A 19,453-nucleotide genomic window follows, 5' to 3' on the forward strand; every position below is an offset into this window, starting at 1 on the left:
GTATACTGCTTCCCAAAGGTGTACCACTGGATACTCCAGGATTCCAGAAGACCCTCTGAATGGCTCCTTTAGTTCACAGAGATAACTCAGACAACAAGTAATACTTTGAAAAAGCACAACTGAAACACAAGCCTTAGCTTCCTAGCTCAGGCTGAGATGTGGAAAGGGAGCCTATCAGACACCAAGGGGCTACCTATTTTTACAAACAGACTCAAAAATACCATCTTTGGACCAATTCCCAAACACAGACATAGAACATTCAACATTACCTGATTCTGCTTGATCGTAGCCAAAGAAACTTAGCAGCTTGAGGAGCAGTTTCTCCTCAATTTGCACTGTGAATCTCTGAGCTGTGATCATCAGATGCTAGAGATAAAGAAATTCTGATTTAAAGTGTGAACACCAGAAGGAACATTCATCTGTGCTATTAAGAAGGCCTCAATGACATGGTATGCTTTCATTAATCATGTGGCTTTATAACTATAATGCCAAATTATTTCTGGGTTATCTCTCTCTATATTGTTATGATTAACTAAAAACTCCAAAAGATGTTTAATAGATGGTTTGCCATTCTATTGTTTGGTTCCCAGGCAATCTGGGCCTCATTAGTCAGGATTCCAGCCTCAGATGCACTGTGGTGGATGAACTTTATGGTGTGTGCTCAGATGGATGGCAGCTAATTTAAGGAGCAGCATGGCTGGGCTTGTGGATCCGAGGGCTACAGGCAGGCTTGGTCCCATCAGCACTGGTGATAAAGGACCAGAAATATGGGAAGCAACCCCTGGTTGGCTCCCACTTTTCCAGAGTTTGCTGCTGGAACAGCTAGCTTGTGCGTGGAGACTCCTCCAAGAAAGAAAGTTTATCATTTGTAACTATCTGCTTTTGGTAAACAGTGTGGTAACTTAAGTAGCAGCACGTCTGTCTCAAGGTCAGACCCATCATAGCCCTTTCCCAATATTTCAGGTTAGTGTGTGTGTGTGTGTGTGTGTGTGTGTGTGTGTGTGTGTGTATGTGCGCAGGTGCACATCTCACTCTATCACCCAGGCTGGAGTGCAGTGGCGTGATCGTGACTCGCTGTAGCCTCGAACTCCCAGGCTCAGGACCTCCCACCTCAGCCTGCTAAGTAAGTAGTTGGGACCACAGGTGCTTGCCACCAGGTCCAGCTAATTTTTGTATTTTTTACAGAAATGGGGTTTCACCATGTTTCCCAAGCTGGTCTCAAACTCCTGGGCTCAAGAGATCCACCCGCCTTAGCCTCCCAAAGTGCTGAGATTACAGGTGAGAGCCAGTGAGCCCAGCTGGGGTTATTCTATTTTTAATAATAGATCTGGATCATGCCTGGTCCTGACCTATCTAGAAGATGCTATACTTTCCTACAGTGACTTCACTCTGATGAATATGGACTCTGGCCTATATGGACTCAGTACCATCAAACTGTCACCTGCAAGGTCACTGAAAACACAACTGAGAAGGAGGAGTTCCTGTCAATTCCTCCAAACAATCTATTATGTCACATGTGGTTTAACCCTGCAGAGCTATTCCCATCAGCACCCGGCACTGCTGCTCTGAGACTTGGCTGTGAGAGAACAAATCAACGTTCCAGCATGGCATCAACCCACCAGCCTCCTCCACCAGCCCACCTTGTAGATGTTGGTCAGTGCACTCTTACTGGGGAACTTCACTGCGTTGACTTGCACAGCTGGGCCGGTCTCGATGACCTCATTCTCATTGCTCAGGGGAGTCACATAGAGCATGAAGGGCTGCGTGGTACCAATGAGCTGATTGTCCACCTACGGCCACGGAAAGGTAGCAAAGCAAAAACAAAAACAGACCAGTGGCTCAGTTTTCATTTTTACGCTTGAGTGGGGCCTCATAATGCGCAGGTTGCTCAGAAAGTACCCTTGTCATTTCACTCGATCTCAATAGCAGTTCACAAAAGGACAGTCATAATAAAGTAAGCAGTCATAATAACAGATGCTAAATTTCATTAGGGGAGTGCTTTTCTAAGAGAATAGGTTTTGTTTTCTCACCTCAAAAAAATAAGTATGTGAGGCAATACATATATTAGCTCAATTTAGCCATTCCACAACATAAAAATATTTCCAAACATCATGTTGTACTCCATGAATATATACATATTTTTTTGTTTTTTTGAGACAGTTTCACTCTTGTTGCCCAGGTTGAAGTGCAGTGGCGGAATCTTGGCTCACTGCAACCTCTGCCTCCTGGATTCAAGCGATTCTCCTGCCTCAGCCTCCTGAGTAGCTGGGATTACAGGCATGCACCACTATGCCCGGCTAATTTTATATTTTTAGTAGAGACGGGGTTTCTCCATGTTGGTCAGGTTGGTCTTGAACTCCTGACCTCAGGTGATCTGCCCACCTTGGCCTCCCAAAGGGCTGGGATTACAGGCGTGAGCCACCGCACTCAGCCAACTATATACAATTTTTATTCATTGGTTAAAAAATCAACTATTGGCCAGGCGCAGTGGCTCACACCTGTAATCCCAGCACTTTGGGAGGTTGCGGCAGGCGGATCACGAGGTCAGGAGTTTGAGACCAGCCTGGCCAACATGATGAAACCCCGTCTCTACTACAAATACAAAAATTAGCTGGGCGTGGTCGTGGGCCCCTGTAATCCCAGCTACTCAGGAGGCTGAGGCAGGAGAATCACTTGAACCCAGGAAGCAGAGGTTGCAGTGAGCCGAGATAGCGCCACTGCACTCCAGCCTGGGTGACAGAGAGAGACTCCGTCTCAAAAAAAAAAAAAAATCAACTATTTGAAAAAAGTAATTTTTTAAGTCCACAACCTGCTGAATGAAAAAAAAAAATTTAATTAAAAAAATAAAACAGGTGATACTATGTGCGAAGCTCCATGCTAGCCACTTCATATGCATGATCCCAAGTCACATCATACCTGTAACGCTGGTGGTTAAACTAAAGGTTTGCTGCCATCCTTATGACAACTTCATGAGCTCTGTCCTTATATCACAGATGAAGAAGCTGAGAAGAGAGGCCCTTGCTTCGGGTCACACTGCTGGTCAGTGGCAGAACTAGAACTTGAATCTCGGTCTATCTGATCCCAAGGCCAGCACTCCTAAACACTATGCTATCGATGCTTCTCTCTTGCTCCAAATTCCTTCAAGACAATTTAAATTAGAGAACCAGGAGCTCAAATGGCTACCAAATTGTAACAGTTTCCTCTACTAAAGTCAACTCTCTTCTCGGGAATGAAACGATTAAGTCAGCGGCATTAGGGTTGACTCTATTTACACAGCCCTGATCAGTGCCATCACAGAGGACACTTGCCACACTCAGACATGCATGGATGTCTACAGGCTCCTTGCAGGAAGCAGCCATCTTCCTGTTCTGTCTCACATTGAAGTTCACCACCAGGAAGAGGAAAGAGGACAGACCATCTTTTTGGGTACCCCTAAGAGACCATCTGCAGGTACTTTCCACACACCCCCTATCATATCACTTCCTAAACCCCTAAAGGCTAGGTATTATTCCTCCTCATTTTACAAACAAGTAGACAGAAGCTTAATGAAGTTAAATTATGCTGGCAACAGAACGAGACTCCGTCTCAAAAAAAAAAAAAAAAGAAAAAAAAGTTAAATTACTTGCCCTCATTCGCACAGCTTGTAAGTGGAAGAGGTGGGATACAAATGCAGAGATTTCTGGCACCGAATCCTCTGACCTCTCCATTGTATTGCAGGGATTTCCAAATAGACATTTCTGTACAACTGGAAATGACTTTCCTTCTGTTTGTTCTCAGGGCAGGGATAAGGGCAAGAGACTTGGAGTATTTTTTCCTACTTCCATTCCTTCCTCCTACAATGTATTCTCTATATAGCAGCCAAAGTGATCTTTCAGTAAACTATAAATCGAGTCATACACACCCTTCCTTTACACTATTCAGTGGTTTCCCTTTCTCTTAGGATAAACCAGACTTCTCACCACAGCCTCTAAGGCCTGCATGAAGTGGCACCAAATTCTCCAGCTTCATCACACACCACTCTTTCAGGTTCCCTACCATCCTCACCTGAGCCTCCTTATTGTTTCTAAAATGTGGGCAAGTCCTTCCTTCCTCAGGGTCTCTGAATTGCCTGAAATGGTTTCTAGTGACCATCTCTATGGTTTGCTCATTCTATTCCTCCAAGTTTCAGTTCAGCTCTCATTTCCTCAGGAAGATCTTCCTGAGCCACTTTTTCTAAAGTAGCACTTTATCTAAAGTAGCTATTCTTTACAGCAGTTATCACAGAATGTCATTATTCATTTGCTTGCCTGCCTGCATATTTATTGGCAGACTTTCTCTCTAGGCTGTTGGCTCAAGAGCAAAGCCTGCATTTTTGAAGTCATAGCCATATCTCCAGAACCTAGTATAGTGTCGGGCACACACTTGATGCTCAGTTTAAGAATGGACTGAATGAATGAATCATTACCTATCTCATCCAAATATGAAATGGCAATAAAGGGCTCGACCATATTGTCTTCTCCTTTGTTCTTTCACTAAACACATCTGACACAAGGCGTCATAACTGAGAATTACTAACTCTAGCTAGTTTTATTCTCCTAATTAGATCGGATGCTGCCTAAGGAGAGGATCTCTATTTTCTATTTTTAAAAATTCCTTCTTGCAGCACTGTAACCACAGTAAAGTACAAACCTGATTATTTTCTATGATTTGCAGCATACATCACATAAAGAGGTATTATAGGAAAAAACAACTTTTTGGCCAGGCGTGGTGGCTCACGCCTGTAATCCCAGCACTCTGCGAGGCCAAGGTGTGCAGATCACCTGAGGTCAGGAGTTCAAGACCAGCCTGGCCAACATGGCGAAACCCCATCTCTACTAAAAACTACAAAAATTGCTGGGCATGGTGGCGGGCACCTGTAATCCCATCTATTTGGGAGGCTGAAGCTGGAGGATCATTTGAACCTGGGAGGCGGAGGTTGCAGTAAGCAGAGATCGCACCACTGCACTCCAGCCTGGGCGACAGAGTGAGACTCCGTCTCAAAATAAACAAACAAATAAACAAACAAACAACTTTTTAAAGTAAAGAATAAAGTTAAAGAAACTAATGAACAGCAAATGGTTCCTTGAATTGTCTCTGTAAGGTCGAAAAAAGGAGGACAAGGAAAAATAGCTGCAAGATATTAACTTTCTATCTGTGCACAAATAAATAGGATACGATTAGCCTGAATTCTCTGTTATTCGTGATATATAATAAAAGAAAAATTTCTTCTGAAAAGAGGTTCTGGCCTCGACAATCTGGATGGAATTGCATGACATGTTAAGGGAGAGAAGGAGCCCCAGTCACGGGAGACACACTGCACACACTCCCAGTAAGGATGTAGTTTGTCCATTTGGGAAAAAGAACCACAGTCTGGGGCTTTGGATTCTTCTTCTGGAAATGTCTACCAGGAACTAGTTTCCTGAACATATTTAAACTTTGATGAAGCTTATAAAGGAAAAGCGTTCCAAGTATGATGTTACAAACAGATAGAAGTTGTTCTGATAGCACACTAACAGTACTCTGCCAAAAATTGTAAAGGTCGACTTTTTCAGAACTCCGAAAGTTAATAAAAAACTTGCGACAATCTAAGGAGCATTTATTCAAGAAAATAAGCTGAAACTCAGTGAGAACAGCGAGCTCCGTGGCATTTTAATTTGTCCTATTCTCTTTACCCCTACCCCAGCTCCACAGTAGCCTTGAAAACCAACGGCCCTACAGTCACACTGAAAACAAAGCAGTCCTAGCAGACACTCCAGCAGCCAGAAGGAATTTGCAGATCCCCCAGGAGTCCCATCCCCAGACTTGTCAGTATTTGGCTTGTCTGGCATCTCCCTCTTTCCTGATATTAATAATCTATGTCTTCTCTTTTTCTCCTGCTCAGACTGGTTAGAGGCTTATTAATTTTATTGATCTTAAAGAACAATACATATATATATATATATATATATATATATATCTCCTATTAGTTCTATCCCTCTAAGAGAACCCTGACTAATACAGATTTTGGTACCAGGTGTGGTTCTAGAGGAACAGAATATTAAGGATGGAGTTCTTTCATTGGCTTTGGGGTTTCTGGAGTTGGCTGCTGAATATGATTAGCCCCCCAAAAAAATGCTAAGGACTCTACCTCTAATAGTATGGAGAATGCTGATAGTCCTTGGCGTGAACCGTTTGGAGAATTATGCAAAATAAATGCATTTGACACTCCTGATTCACCGCTCATGAGAGGCAAGGATTTTAGTGACTCTATACATAATACCTTTGACCATATGTAGAAAACCAAGTAACATAATGAAGCTGGTTGGTTGCTCCTAAGTTCAGTGGACAAAGTAATGAAAGAAAATGATGAACTCAGGGATTCTGTCTCCCAGCTTCAGAAGCAGATACTCAGCCTCAAATCTGCTAAGATTGCCCTAAGTGAGAGTCTTATCTCCTGCAGAGAAAGAGCTGAAATTGTGGAAAAACAGACACAAGCTCTTGTCATGCAAGTGGCTGACCTGCAACGAAAGATGCACGCCGAAAGATGCACACACAGCCTCACCAGATGTCTGCTGTTAAAGTGAGGGCACTGATTGGAAAAGAATGGGACCCTGCAACTTGGAATGGGGATGTGTGGGAGGACCCTGAGGAAACTCGGGGAAACTGAGTTTGTAAACTCTGATGAGCCTTTTTTGCCAGAAGGATGAGCTTCCCCATCCCCAGTAGTGGCAACATCCCCTCCTCGACCCATGCTGTCATCAGCTTTCCACCTTTGTCTGAGGAGATGAATCCTATGCTGCCTAAGGCAACAGTGATGACCTCCCTTGAGGCAGCTGCCAGGCAAAATAATGTTGATTCTCCTCAGGAGTCACCCCCAACACCCCGTTTGCTTCTAGACCTAAAGTCCCGGCAGGCCCCTAGATGTGAGGTTGAGAGTGTGACTCACGAGGAGGTGTACTACACTCGAAAAGAACTGTTTGAGTTCTCTAATTTATATAGAAAGAAATCTGGAGAACAGATACGGGAATGGATATTAAGGGTATGGGATAATAGTGGAAGGAACATAGGGTTGATCAGGATTTATTGATCTGGGCCCACTAAGTAGGCATTCTGCTTTTAATGTTGCAGCTTGGAGAGGTAAAAAAGGTTCTAATAGTTTATTTACTTGGTTAGCTGAAATATGGATTAAAAGATGGCCCACTGTGAGAGAGGTGAAAATGTGTGATCTCCTTTGGTTTAACGTACAGGAAGGGATCCAAAGGATTAGGGAGACTGGGATGGTGGAGAGGATTAGCCACTTCAGACCTACTCATCCCAGCTGGGAGGGTCCAGAAGATATATCCTTGACCAAGGCCTTGCGGAATAGATTTGTAAGGGCAGCACCTGCATCTTTGAAGAGCCCTGTAATTGCTTTTCTCTGTATGTCAGATCTAACGGTGGGAACAGCAATCATCAGCTACAAAATTTAAACACAATGGGGATAACTGGATCCCGAGGTGGCAGGTTGCCAAGTGGCAGCACTCAATCGTCAAAGGCAAGGTGGGCATAGCTACCATAATGCACAGCAGAGGCAAAGTGGCAATCAGAATAGTCTGACTCATGTAGAGCTCTGGCACTGGCTAATTAATCATGGTGTTCCTAGAAGCGAAATTAATAGGAAGCCTGCTGCATTCCTACTTAATTTATACAAGCAGAAAACTTCTAGGTTGAATGGACAAAAAACTAGTTTGAATTATAAAAACAGAGAATCATGGCCCCTCAATTTCTAGACTTGAGCCAGTTTACAGACCCAGAACCCCTTGAATGAAGGGGAGGCCGGATCCCCTTGAGGAAGGACCCCACTACATTGCCGACAATTTACGCAGTGAATCTTTCTCCCATCCTTCCCAAGGAGACCTCCAGCCTTTTACCAGGGTAACTGTGCACTGGGGAAAGGGAAAGGATCAGACATTTCGCGGATACAGGACACTGGCTCTGAGCTGACGTTGATTTCAGGGGACCCAAAATGTCATTGTTGCCCTCCAGTTAAAGTAGGGGCTTATGGAGGTCAAGTAATTAATGGAGTTTTAGCTCAGGTCTGACTTACAGTGGGTCCAGTGGGTCCCCAGACTCATCCTGTGGTCATGTCACCAGTGCCAGAATGCATAATTGGCATAGATATACTTAACAGCTGGCAGAACCCCCACATTGGCTCCCTGACTGGTAGGGTGAGGGCTAGTACGGTGGGAAAGGCCAAATGGAAGCCCTTAGAGCTGCCTCTACCTAGAAAAATAGTAAACCAAAAACAGTATCACATCCCTGGAGGGATTGTGGAGATTAGTGCCACTTGAAAGATGCAGGGGTGGTGATTCCCACCACATCCTTGTTCAACTCTTCCATTTGGCCCGTGCAGAAGACAGATGGATCTTGGAGAATAACAGTGGATTATCGTAAGCTTAACCAAATGGTGACTCCAATTGCAGCTGCTGTACCAGATGTGGGGTTTCATTGCTTGAGCAAATTAACACATCTCCTGGTACCTGGTATGCAGCCACTGACTTGGCAAATGCCTTTTTCTCCATTCCTGTCCACAAGGCCTACCAGAAGCAATTTGCCTTCAGCTGGCAAAGCTGGCAATATACCTTTACTGTCCTAACCGCAGGGGTATATCAACTCTCCAGGTTTGTGTCATAATCTTATTTGGAGAGACCTTGATGGCTTTTTGCTTCCGCAAAATATCACACTGGTCCATTACACTGATGACATTATGCAGATTGGATCCAGTGAGCAAGAAGTAGCAAACACACTGGACTTATTGGTGAGACATTTGCGTGCCAGAGGATGGGAAATAAATCCGACTAAAATTCAGGGAACTTCTACCTCAGCAAAATTTCTAGGGATCTAGTGGTGTGTGGCCTGCCAAGACATTCCTTCTAAGTTAACGGTGTTGCTGCGTTTGGTCCCTCCTACAACCAAGAAAGAGGTACAATGCCTAGTGGGCCTATTTGGATTTTGGAGGCAACACATTCCTCATTTGGGTGTATTACTCCGGCCCATTTATTAAGTGACCCGAAAGGCTGCCAGTTTTGAGGGGTCCAGAATGGGAGAAGACTCTGCAACAGGTCCAGGCTGCTGTGCAAGCTGCTCTGCCATCTGGGCCATATGACCCAGCAGATCCAATGGTGCTTAAGGTGTCAGTGGCAGATAGGGATGCTGTTTGGAGCCTTTGGCAGGCCCCCATAGGTGAATCACAGCAGAGGCCTCTAGGATTTTGGAGGAAGCCCTGCCATCTTCTGCAGATAACTACTGTCCTTTTGAGAGACAGCTCTTGGCCTGTTACTGGGCTTTGGTGGAAAATGAACGTCTGACTATGGGTCATCAAGTCACCACGCGACCTGAACTGCCCATCCTGAACTGTGTGCTTTTTTTTTTTTTTAACATTTATACAATAATATTATTTTAATCAAGAGTTTCTTAAAATTTCATCAAGGACTTTTTTTTTTTGAGAGAGTCTTGCTCTTGTTGCCCAGGCTGGAGTGTAAAGGAGTGGTCTCGGCTCACTGCAACCTCCACCTCCCAGGTCCAAGCGATTCTCCTGTCTCAGCCTCCGAAGTAGCTGAGACCACAGGCACCCGCCACTGCCCGGATAATCTTTGCATTTTTAATAGAGATGGAGTTTCACCATGTTGGCCAAACTCCTGACCTCAGGCCATCTGCCCGCCTTGGCCTCCCAAAGTGCTGAGACTACAGGTGTGAGCCACCAGGCCCAGCCAAGGATCTTAATATAGTCATTTATGGCAAAAGAAAAATAACATTTTTGGGTTGGATGCAGTGGCTCACACCTATAATCCCAGGACCCTGGGAGGCCTAGGCGGGCAGATGGCTCGAGTCGAAGAGTTCAAGACCAGCCTGGCCAACACGGCAAGATCCCTGTCTCCACAAAAAATACAAAAATCAGCCAAGTGTGGCAGCACACACCTGTATTCTCAGCTACTTGGGAGGCTGACGTGGGAGGATCACTTGAGCCCAGGAAGAGGAGGTTTCAGTGACCCGAGGGAGCACCACTGCACTCCAGCCTGGGTGACAGAGCAAGATTCTTGTCTCAAAAAAATATATTTAAAAAAAACACAAAACATCTTTTGGGAGTAAAAGTGTTTATCCCCACTGCTTCACTTAACTAGCCTTAAAAAAGCAATAAAATAAAATAAGATGTTTTGTTTGATCACATAGATTTACAGTTACCCAAATGAAAGATTTTATTTACAAATTAAAAATAAAAACAAAGGCTGAAGTGGGCAAATCACTTGAGGTCAAGAGTCAGAGATCAGCCTGGCCAACGTGGTGAAACCCCATCTCTACCAAAAAATATATAAATTAGCTGGATGTGGTGGTGCACACCTGCAAACTGAACTGGGTGCTTTCTGACCCACCCATCTAGCCATAAAGTGGGTCGTACACAGCAGCATTCCATCATCAAATGGAAGTGGTATATATGTGATCGGGCTCCAGCAGGCCCTGAAGGCACAAGTAAGTTACATGAGGAAGTGGCTCAAATGCCTATGGTCTCCACTCCTGCCACCCTGCCTTCTCTCCCCTAGCCTGCACTGATGGCTTCATGGGGAATTCCCTATGATCAATTGACAGAGGAAGGGAAGACTAGGGCCTGGTTCACAAATGGTTCTGCACGATATGCAGGCACCACCCAAAAGTGGACAGCTGCAGCACTACAGCCCCTTTCTAGGACATCCCCGAAGGACAGCAGTGAAGGAAAATCTTCCCAGAGAGCAGAACTTCGAGCAGCGCATCTGGTCATGCACTTTGCATGGAAGAAGAAATGGCCAGATGTGTGATTATATACTGATTCATGGGAGGTAGCCAATGATTTGGCTGGATGGATGGTCAGGGACTTGGAAGAGCATGATTAGAAAACTGGTGACAAAGAAATTTGGGAATAGGTATGTGGATGGACCTCTCTGAGTGGTCAAAAACTGAAGATATTTGTATCCCATGTGAGTGCTCACCAATGGGTGACCTCAGCAGAGGAGGATTTTAACAACTAAGTGGATAGGATGACCTGTTCTGTGGACACCACTCGGCCTCTTTCCCCAGCCACTCCTGCCATCACCCACTGGGACTATGAACAAAGTGGCCATGGTGGCAGGGATGGAGGTTATGCATGGGCTCATCAACATGGACTTCCACTCCCCAAGGCTGACCTGTCTACAGCCAGTGCTTAATGCCCAATTTGCCAGCAGCAGAGACCAACACTGAGCCCTCGATATGGCACCATTCTTCTGGGTGATCAGCCAGCTACCTGGTGGCAGGTTGATTATATTGTACCTCTTCCATCATGGAAAGGGCAGTTTGTCCTCACTGGAATAGACGCTTACTCCAGATACGGGTTTGCCTATCCTGCATGCAATGCTTCTGCCAAGACTACATCTGTGGACTCATGGAATGCTTTATCCACTGTCATGGTATTCCACACAGCATTGCCTCTGACCAAGGCACTCACCTTACGGCTAAAGAAGTGCGGCAGTGGACTCATGCTCATGGAATTCACTGGTCTTACCATGTTCCTCATCATCCTGAAGCAGCTGGATTGATAGAATGGTGAAATGGCCTTTTGAAATCACAATTACAAAGCCAACTAGATGATAATAGCTGGGGCAAAGTTCTCCAGAAGGCTATGTATGCTCTGAATCAGCATCCAATATATGGTACTGTTTCTCCCATGGCCAGGATTCAGAGGTCCAGGAATCAATGGGTGGAAGAGGAAGTGGCACCATTCATCATCACCCCTAATGATCCACTAGCAAAATTCTTGCTTCCTGTTCCTGCAACATTACGTTCTCCTGGCTTAGAGGTCTTAGTTCCAGAGGGAGGAACACTACCACCAGGAGACAAAACAATGATTCCATTAAACTGGAAGTTAAGATTACCACCTGGACACTTTGGGCTCCGCCTAACTTTAGGTCAAGAGGCTAAGAAGGGAGTTACAGTGTTGGCTGGGGTGACTGACCCAGATTATCAAGATGAAATCAGTCTACTACTCCACAATGGAGGTAAGGAAGATTATGCATGGAATACAGGAGATCCATTAGGGCGTCTCTTAGGATTACCATGCCCTGTGATTAAGGCAATGGGAAACTACAACAGCCTAATCCAGGCAGGACTACAAATGGTCCAGACCCCTCAGGAAGGAAGGTTTGGGTCACTCCACCAGGAAAAAATCCCACAAAACCATGACCTGATGAGGTGCTTGCTGAAGGTAAAGGGAATACAGAATGGGTAGTAGAAAGGGTAATCATCAATACTAGCTATGACCACATGACCAGCTGCAGAAACAAGGACTGCAATTGTCATGAGTATTTCCTCTTTCTTTTGTTAAAAACATGTTTGTGCATGTATACACTTGTACTAAGAAAATATCTTCATTTTATTTCCTTTCTCCTTCATCATGTGACATAGATTTATTGACTTCATATCAGCATTCAAGCATCATTAACTTTATGTAATAGTATTTGGGTTGGGGACTGGTGTGTTTCCAGCTGTACGAAGGATGGCTGTATTATGTTAGGTGTAATTATGACCTTATAATCTCGGCAGTTGACAAAGGGTGGACTTGTGATGGTTAATACTGAGTGTCAACTTGATTGGATTGAAGGATACAAAGTATTGATCCTGGGTGTGTCTGTGAGGGTGCTGCCAAAAAAGATTAACATTTGAGTCAGTGGGCTGGGAAAGGCAGATCCACCCTTAATCTGGTGGGTGCAATCTAATCAGCTGCCAGCAAACATAAAGCAGCAGAAACACGTGAGACAGGCCTACCCTCCCAGCCTACATCTTTCTCCCATGCTGGATGCTTTCTGCCCTTGAACATTGGACTCCAAGTTCTTCAGTTTGGGGACTCGGACTGGTTCTCCTTGCTCCTCAGCTTGCAGACAGCCTATTGTGGGACCGCGTGATCATGTAAGTTAATACTTATATACATATCCTTTTAGTTCTGTCCCTCTAAGAGAACCCCGACTACACCAGTAATATTCTTTACTTTGAAATCTATTCCGTCTGATGTTAATCTAGTCATTCTCATTTCCTATGACAAGTGTCAACATGTTATATCTTTTTTCATCTTCTTTCCTTTTAACCTATTTGTGTCTTTATCCTTAATGTGTGTTTCTTGTAGGCAACATATAATTGGTTCTTGCTTTTTTATACAATTTGATAATCTCTGCCTTTTGATTACGGTGTTTACAACATTTAAATTTAGTTAATTGATACCATTAGGTTTGAGTCTACCATCTTGCTAATTATTTTTTATTTGTCCTATCTATTCCTTTCCCTGCTTTCTGTTTTCTGCCTTCTCTTGGATTATTTTTTTATGATTTCTTCTTTTTTTTTTTTCCCCTGAGACAAGAGTCTCCATCTATCACCATGCTGGAGTGCAGTGGCACAATCTTGGCTCAATGCAACCTCCACCTCCTAGGTTCCAGCAATTCTCCTGTCTCAGCCTCCCGAGTAACTGGGATTACAGGTGTGTGCCACCACACCTGGCTAATTTTGTATTTTTAGTAGAGATGGGGTTTCACCACGTTGGCCAGGCTGGTCCCGAACTCCTGACCTCAAGTGATCCACCTGCCTTAGCTTCCCAAAGTGCTGGGATTACAGGCGTGAGCCACCTCACCTGGCCTAATTTCATTTTATCTCCTTTGCTGAATTATTAGTTATAACTCTTTGTTATTTTGGTGGTTGCTTTAAGAGTTTATGCTGTTTATCTTTATAATTCTACATTCAAGTGACATCATACCACATCATGTATAAGATTACACTAATAGACTTCCATTTCTCCCCTTCAGCCTTTATGCTATTGTTGATAAGAATCTCACTCTTACTTTAAATAAGAAGAAAATAATCTTATATATTTACCCAGGTAGTTATCATTTCTGGTATTCATTACTTTGTGTAGAACAGACTTCAATCTGATACTGTTTTTTTCCTTCTGCCTGATGATGTTCTTTTACATTTTTTGTAGCATGGGTCTGCTGATACCTTTCAGTACTTTAAAGATGTTGCTCATTGTCTTCCCACTCCCATTGTTCCCAAAAAGAAATCTGTTGTCATTCTTATCTTTATTCCTTGGCACACAGCATGTCTTTTTTTTCTTGTTCCTTTGCTTTAACACTGGTTTTGAGTAATTTGATTATGATGTGCCTTGGTATAGTTTCCTTCACAGTTGTGTGCTATATTCCATCCAGTGTAGTTTTCATTACATTTTAATCTCTACAAGCTTTAGTTTTTTATGTCTTCCATATTGCTACTTAACCTTTTGAACACAGAGAATACAGTTACATTAACAGTTTTAACGTCCTCCAAAAATTCTAACATCTGTGCCAGTTGTGAATCAGTTTTGACCAATTAGTCTCCTCATTATATAGAAAGTTTTCCTACTCCTTTGCACACCTGATAATTTTTGATAGGATGTCAGATATTGTGAATTTTACCTTGTTGGGTGCTACATTGTCGTATTCCAATAATCTTCTTGAGCTTTATTCAAGGATATGGTTAATTTACTTGGGAAGAGGTTGATTCTTTCGGATCTTCCTTTTATGATTTCTTAGGCAGTCTATAGCAGTGCTCAGTTTAGGGCTAATTAATCATGAGGGCAAGGCTTTCCTGAGACTCTTCCCAACGTCTCATAAATTCTTAGTTTTTCCAGTCCAGCTGGTGGGCACAAGCACTATTCCTAGCCCTGTGTGGGCAGCAGGCACTGTTCCCTCTGATCCTTTCAGATGGGTAGTTTCTTCACATACATCACTGACTAACACTTGGCTAAATACTCAAGAGGGACCGTCTATAGATCTTCAGAGTTTTTCTGTGCAGCTCTCTATGCCCAAGTGTACCATCCTATAACTATAGATACCTTGGTCTCTCTAGACTCTCAGCTCTGTTTTTTTCAACTTCTCCACTGTGCTGGGTACTTGCTTGGTCTCCCCTCCCTGGAAACGTTCTCAAATTGGTAAGAAAGGCAATTACAGGGCTCAGCTCTTTTGTTTCCCACCTGTCAAAGCACTGTCCTTCATTGTCTGATGTCCAGTGTCTCAATACCAGTCTTCTTATTTATCTGGATTCTGGGGTTGTTTCAGGTGGGAGGGTAAATTTAGTCCCTGTTACTCCATCTTGACTGAAAGCAAAGTCCAGTTCTTTAGTTTGTTCTCCCTATGACAGACCTCAATTCCTCCGAATGATGGTTAGATGACTTCCTATTGGTTTTTCTATTGGCAAGATTGTGAACCATGGGTCACCTTCCTCCATGCCACCCTGACTGAGTTACCTCTAATATATGCGGAATTCTGCTGTATGCAGAAAAATTAATGAGACGAATGTAGGTAGAAACAACTATTTCACAGAATGATTTTTTGAAGGCCACAAGATATTTCCTCCAAAACATTAAAGTTCTTAGAACATCAAACATTAGATCTGGTTGGGTGATCAGCATGAAAACAAGGTGACTAACAGCTTTGGAACTTCCCCCTTACCTGTACATCCTGTATGCTGAGTTCAAGCATGTGACTGGTTGCCAGCTGTGTATAGTGCACATTGATTCCTGTAAGACTTGCAAAGACCAGTTCTTCTGGGACTTTATTAATTAAGGACAACCCAATTCCACCTTCTAACCTCACAAGCACCTGAAAGGAAACCAAAATATGGCACCCTGATTGTTTTAAACACAGCTCACAGTATCCAGGAGCGTATAAGAAAATAAAGCATTTTACATTCCTCTACTCCCGATCTCTCAGCAGATGAAAACCACTTAGGGGAGTCCTATTATTTACCTGGAGGGCTCAAATGCTATCATCTCACTGGAAGCCTTGCTTTCTAGGCATACCCTTCACCCTAACGAGAACTCCAGAGTATGTGATGATACCTCTATCAAAGGACTGATGACATTCTGCATTTCATTATAGAAATCTAATTATTTGGGAATCTTTCACCTTATTTGGGATGAAAGCTCATAATTTGTTATCCACTACACTTCCATAACACCCAACACAGTGTTTTACACATAGGTATTTGATTTTTTCAAAAATCACTGAATAAACGTCAAATAAATATACTTTTTCATGTTCATCTCATCTTCCTTTTCAAACTTGTCACTCTCCAATCCCAAACAGAGAAAACAGAAGGAAGATGTCAGAGATGGCTGAAGCAAAATACAAAAAATTGTTTGTCTTAAATCTTACTGAAATTCAAACAGTTTAGCTTCCTTTATTGTAATAATAGTTTAGCAATGCTTACTACATGCTGATTCCACATAAACTTTGTTGTCATTTACATAATACATTCACACATTCACTGATAAACAGTAAACACTGTGAAGCGTAACTCATATTTAGAATCATACAGGATAGAAAGAAAACAGAAGGTCTAAAATACCACCAAGTAAAATTCTAAAAAACTGATGATCAAATAAATAAATTTACAATATTTAGACCTTACTTCCAATTCCTGCTCTGTATCTGGATTCTTTAATTTCTGCAGCTCTTGTTCGGTGACAGGAAGTTCATCCACTTCATATGAACGGCTGCTTTTCCGGTGGCAGAAATCTGTTATCTGAAGTCAAATAAAACACCACAAGAAGATGATTCACTCTTCCTTATTGAAACCTATTCTAACCCAGGACAACTGTGTAGGTCAAAAGTCATTATATAATCAATAATCCTATGGAAGCGAATGGTTTCCAAAGCACTGCTAAGGTAAGATTTGTGTAATAAAGAAGCAAACTTGGTTTCAAGTCTGCATGGCAAACTCAAGCTATACACCTTGAGAGCCTCACGTAGTGGGGTTAGATATCTGCAGATGATCTCAAATTATAGCTCAAGTCAAAATATGCAAACCTCAAGATCATTGCATTCATTTTTGCCTTAAGATTGTTTTTTAAAGTGGTATTGTGAGCCGGCACAGTGGCACACACCTGTAGTCCAAGCTACTTGCGAGGCTAAGGTGGGAAGATCGCTTGATCCCAGAAGTTCAAGACCAGCCTGGGGAACATAGCGAGACCCTATCTCCACAAAAAATGAAAAGTAATTAGCTAAGCATGGTGGCATGCACTTAAGTTCCAGCTATTCGGGAGGCTGAGGTGGGAGGATCACCTGAGCCCAGGAGTTCGAGGCTATAATGAGCTATGATTTTGCCACTGCCCTCCAGCCTAGGTGAAAGAGAGTGACATAGCTAAATAAATAAATAAATAAATAAATAAATAGTGGTGTTGTGAATTGTGATGCACTATCTCAGAGAGCTCATTGCTACATTCCAACATCTTTTTTTTCCTTTGTTCTGATTACGCTATGACCTAATAAACCCTTATCCCCATCACAGATCTCTCCCCTGGGTTTCAGAGCCATAGTTACAATGACTTATGGACATCTTCACATAGATATCACACAGTTACCTTAACTCAACAAGTCCAAAACCTAACTCCTCCCTTCCTCTGCAAGTCTGCTCCATGTTCATCCCTTAGTGATCTGGATTATCATCCTGTGAGTTGCCCAAATCAGAACCTTGGAGGCCATTACTGACTCCTTCCTCTCCCTCATTCCCACATTCAGTCACAAAATCTGCCTGACTCTACTCCTAAGTAAGCTCTCATTTCTATCCATTTCTCTCCAGCCTCCTCATGTCCACCCCTGCCACTTCTTCCAGTTCAGGCCACCATAACCCTTCATTTACATTACTGCAAGAGCCTCCTACCTGGTATTTCACTATCTCCAGTCTTGCCCTACTCTGCTTCTCTACACTGCAGCCAGAGGAAGTGATCTAAAACAATTTTCTAATCATGCCATTCCCTGACTCCTTGTTGCCTTAGAAAAACCACAAATTCTTTAGTATGTATCTCAGACTTTTTATGATCTGGCCCCTGCTTCTATCTCCAGCCTTCTTTCTTACCACATTCTCTGTGCCACTTGGGCTGAGGATCACTCTGCTACCTGTGGGCCTTCACTAGTCAACTTCCACATCGTATGTCATTTACTTCCTATGTTTATTGGTCAATGATGGTCCATCCCCACTAGAATGTAAGCTCCAAGAAGGCAGGGAGTTTTGTCCGTTCACTGGTAAATGTTCCGTACCTAGACCTGTGCTGGCTCAAGTAGCTGCTCAGTAAATACCTGTTGATGAACATGCTTATTACTGAGGGCACAGCCCCTCCACCTGTACCTTTCTATTTGGCTAATTCCTTTCAGTTAACCTCTAGGTCTCAGTTTAAGTACTACTTCTCTTAGGAAGCTCCCCACCCTCTAAATCTGGGAATACAAATCCTTTCCATACACCCTCCACTCCTACTCTCATTAACACAATATTTTAATTATCTGATTAAGGATCTCATATCTTCTTGTTGTTAATGTTATTAAGATATTATGTTATTAATAATAATTAACAACACTATTAATATGCACTGTTAACATTATCTTGTTTAAATCTTATACTTTTTTAGGTTACCACATATTTCATTGATACTTTGTTTATACTTTACGCTTATCTTTTTGTTGTACTTTAGTTCTTGTAACAACTTTGTGAGGTAGATCCTATCCCCATTTTACAGATGAAGATACCATATCTTCATATCTGGCATAAACATGTTCAATAAGTATTTGTTAAATGAGTAATCATTGGGGGTGGAGGAAGTACAGAGTTTCACATCAGCTCTTATGACAAATTATCACCTGGAGTGCTCTAGTTGGTCCATCTGGGATGACTCTGATGGATAACATTCCAGAACCAGGTCTCATTTTTTGATTAATAAATTGTTGTTCAGGTGGAACTGGCCCCAAAAGCTCCATGGAAGTGTCAGGACCAAGAACAACTTCAGCTCCATCAAACAAACCAGAAAGTCCTCCTTTGGCCTAAAAGACATTGGAGTAGAGACATGTGAGAAAAGACAGAGGCACTGACTTTGACAATTTAACACATCATTTCAAACAAGTTCCTAAATTTACATTCTCCTCTGGAGGGTCATGATCAATGTGCAACAAAGCCTTTACTATTTGTTGAGCTTTGCAGATGATGAAAAACAGGAGAATTACTTCAGTAAGATGAAAAGTTATGCTCATAAATTTTGGTAATTATGAATAAGAGATAATTTCATGCATAGATCAGTTTAATTCTGCCTTTTACTAGTACTAACTTCTTGTCATTAAAATAAACTTCTAAAAACGTAGCCAAAACTAGCTGTTTCTTTGAGTATTCTTACTAGGGTTTGCTTAAAAATCTGAAATATTCTGAAAATAGAAAATAATTATTATAATCATTCAGCTTTCCAGTAAGAGGAAAATTCTTGAGTTGAAAACCTCCCCAAACAGGCCTATGGCTGGACAACCAACCCAAATACTCAAAAGATGGTGTTTCTTCTAGAATGGAATACAGAGTTGAGAATGTCACCTGATACCCAGTTATTCAGGCTGTTAAAAGAAAAACTTCAAGC

The 19,453-nt window shown here is 42.7% G+C and overlaps 1 protein-coding gene across 12 annotated transcripts in view; it reads right to left on the minus strand.

Moving 5' to 3' along the window:
• The window catches only part of VPS13D (vacuolar protein sorting 13 homolog D), a 283,384-nt gene that overhangs the window by 112,134 nt on the left and 151,797 nt on the right, over positions 1–19,453 (minus strand). For all 12 annotated transcript variants that reach the window (XM_063785968.1, XM_001145053.7, XM_009448445.5 and 9 more), the window contains 5 exons: positions 18,696–18,875; positions 16,474–16,587; positions 15,513–15,662; positions 1,641–1,790; positions 270–366 (listed from right to left, as the gene is read on the minus strand). In XM_063785968.1, coding sequence (XP_063642038.1) covers positions 270–366; positions 1,641–1,790; positions 15,513–15,662; positions 16,474–16,587; positions 18,696–18,875 — 691 coding nt within the window. The remainder of the gene's footprint in view (positions 1–269; positions 367–1,640; positions 1,791–15,512; positions 15,663–16,473; positions 16,588–18,695; positions 18,876–19,453) is intronic.

This window comes from Pan troglodytes, chromosome 1, assembly GCF_028858775.2.
Source record: "Pan troglodytes isolate AG18354 chromosome 1, NHGRI_mPanTro3-v2.0_pri, whole genome shotgun sequence".
NCBI lineage: Eukaryota > Metazoa > Chordata > Mammalia > Primates > Hominidae > Pan > Pan troglodytes.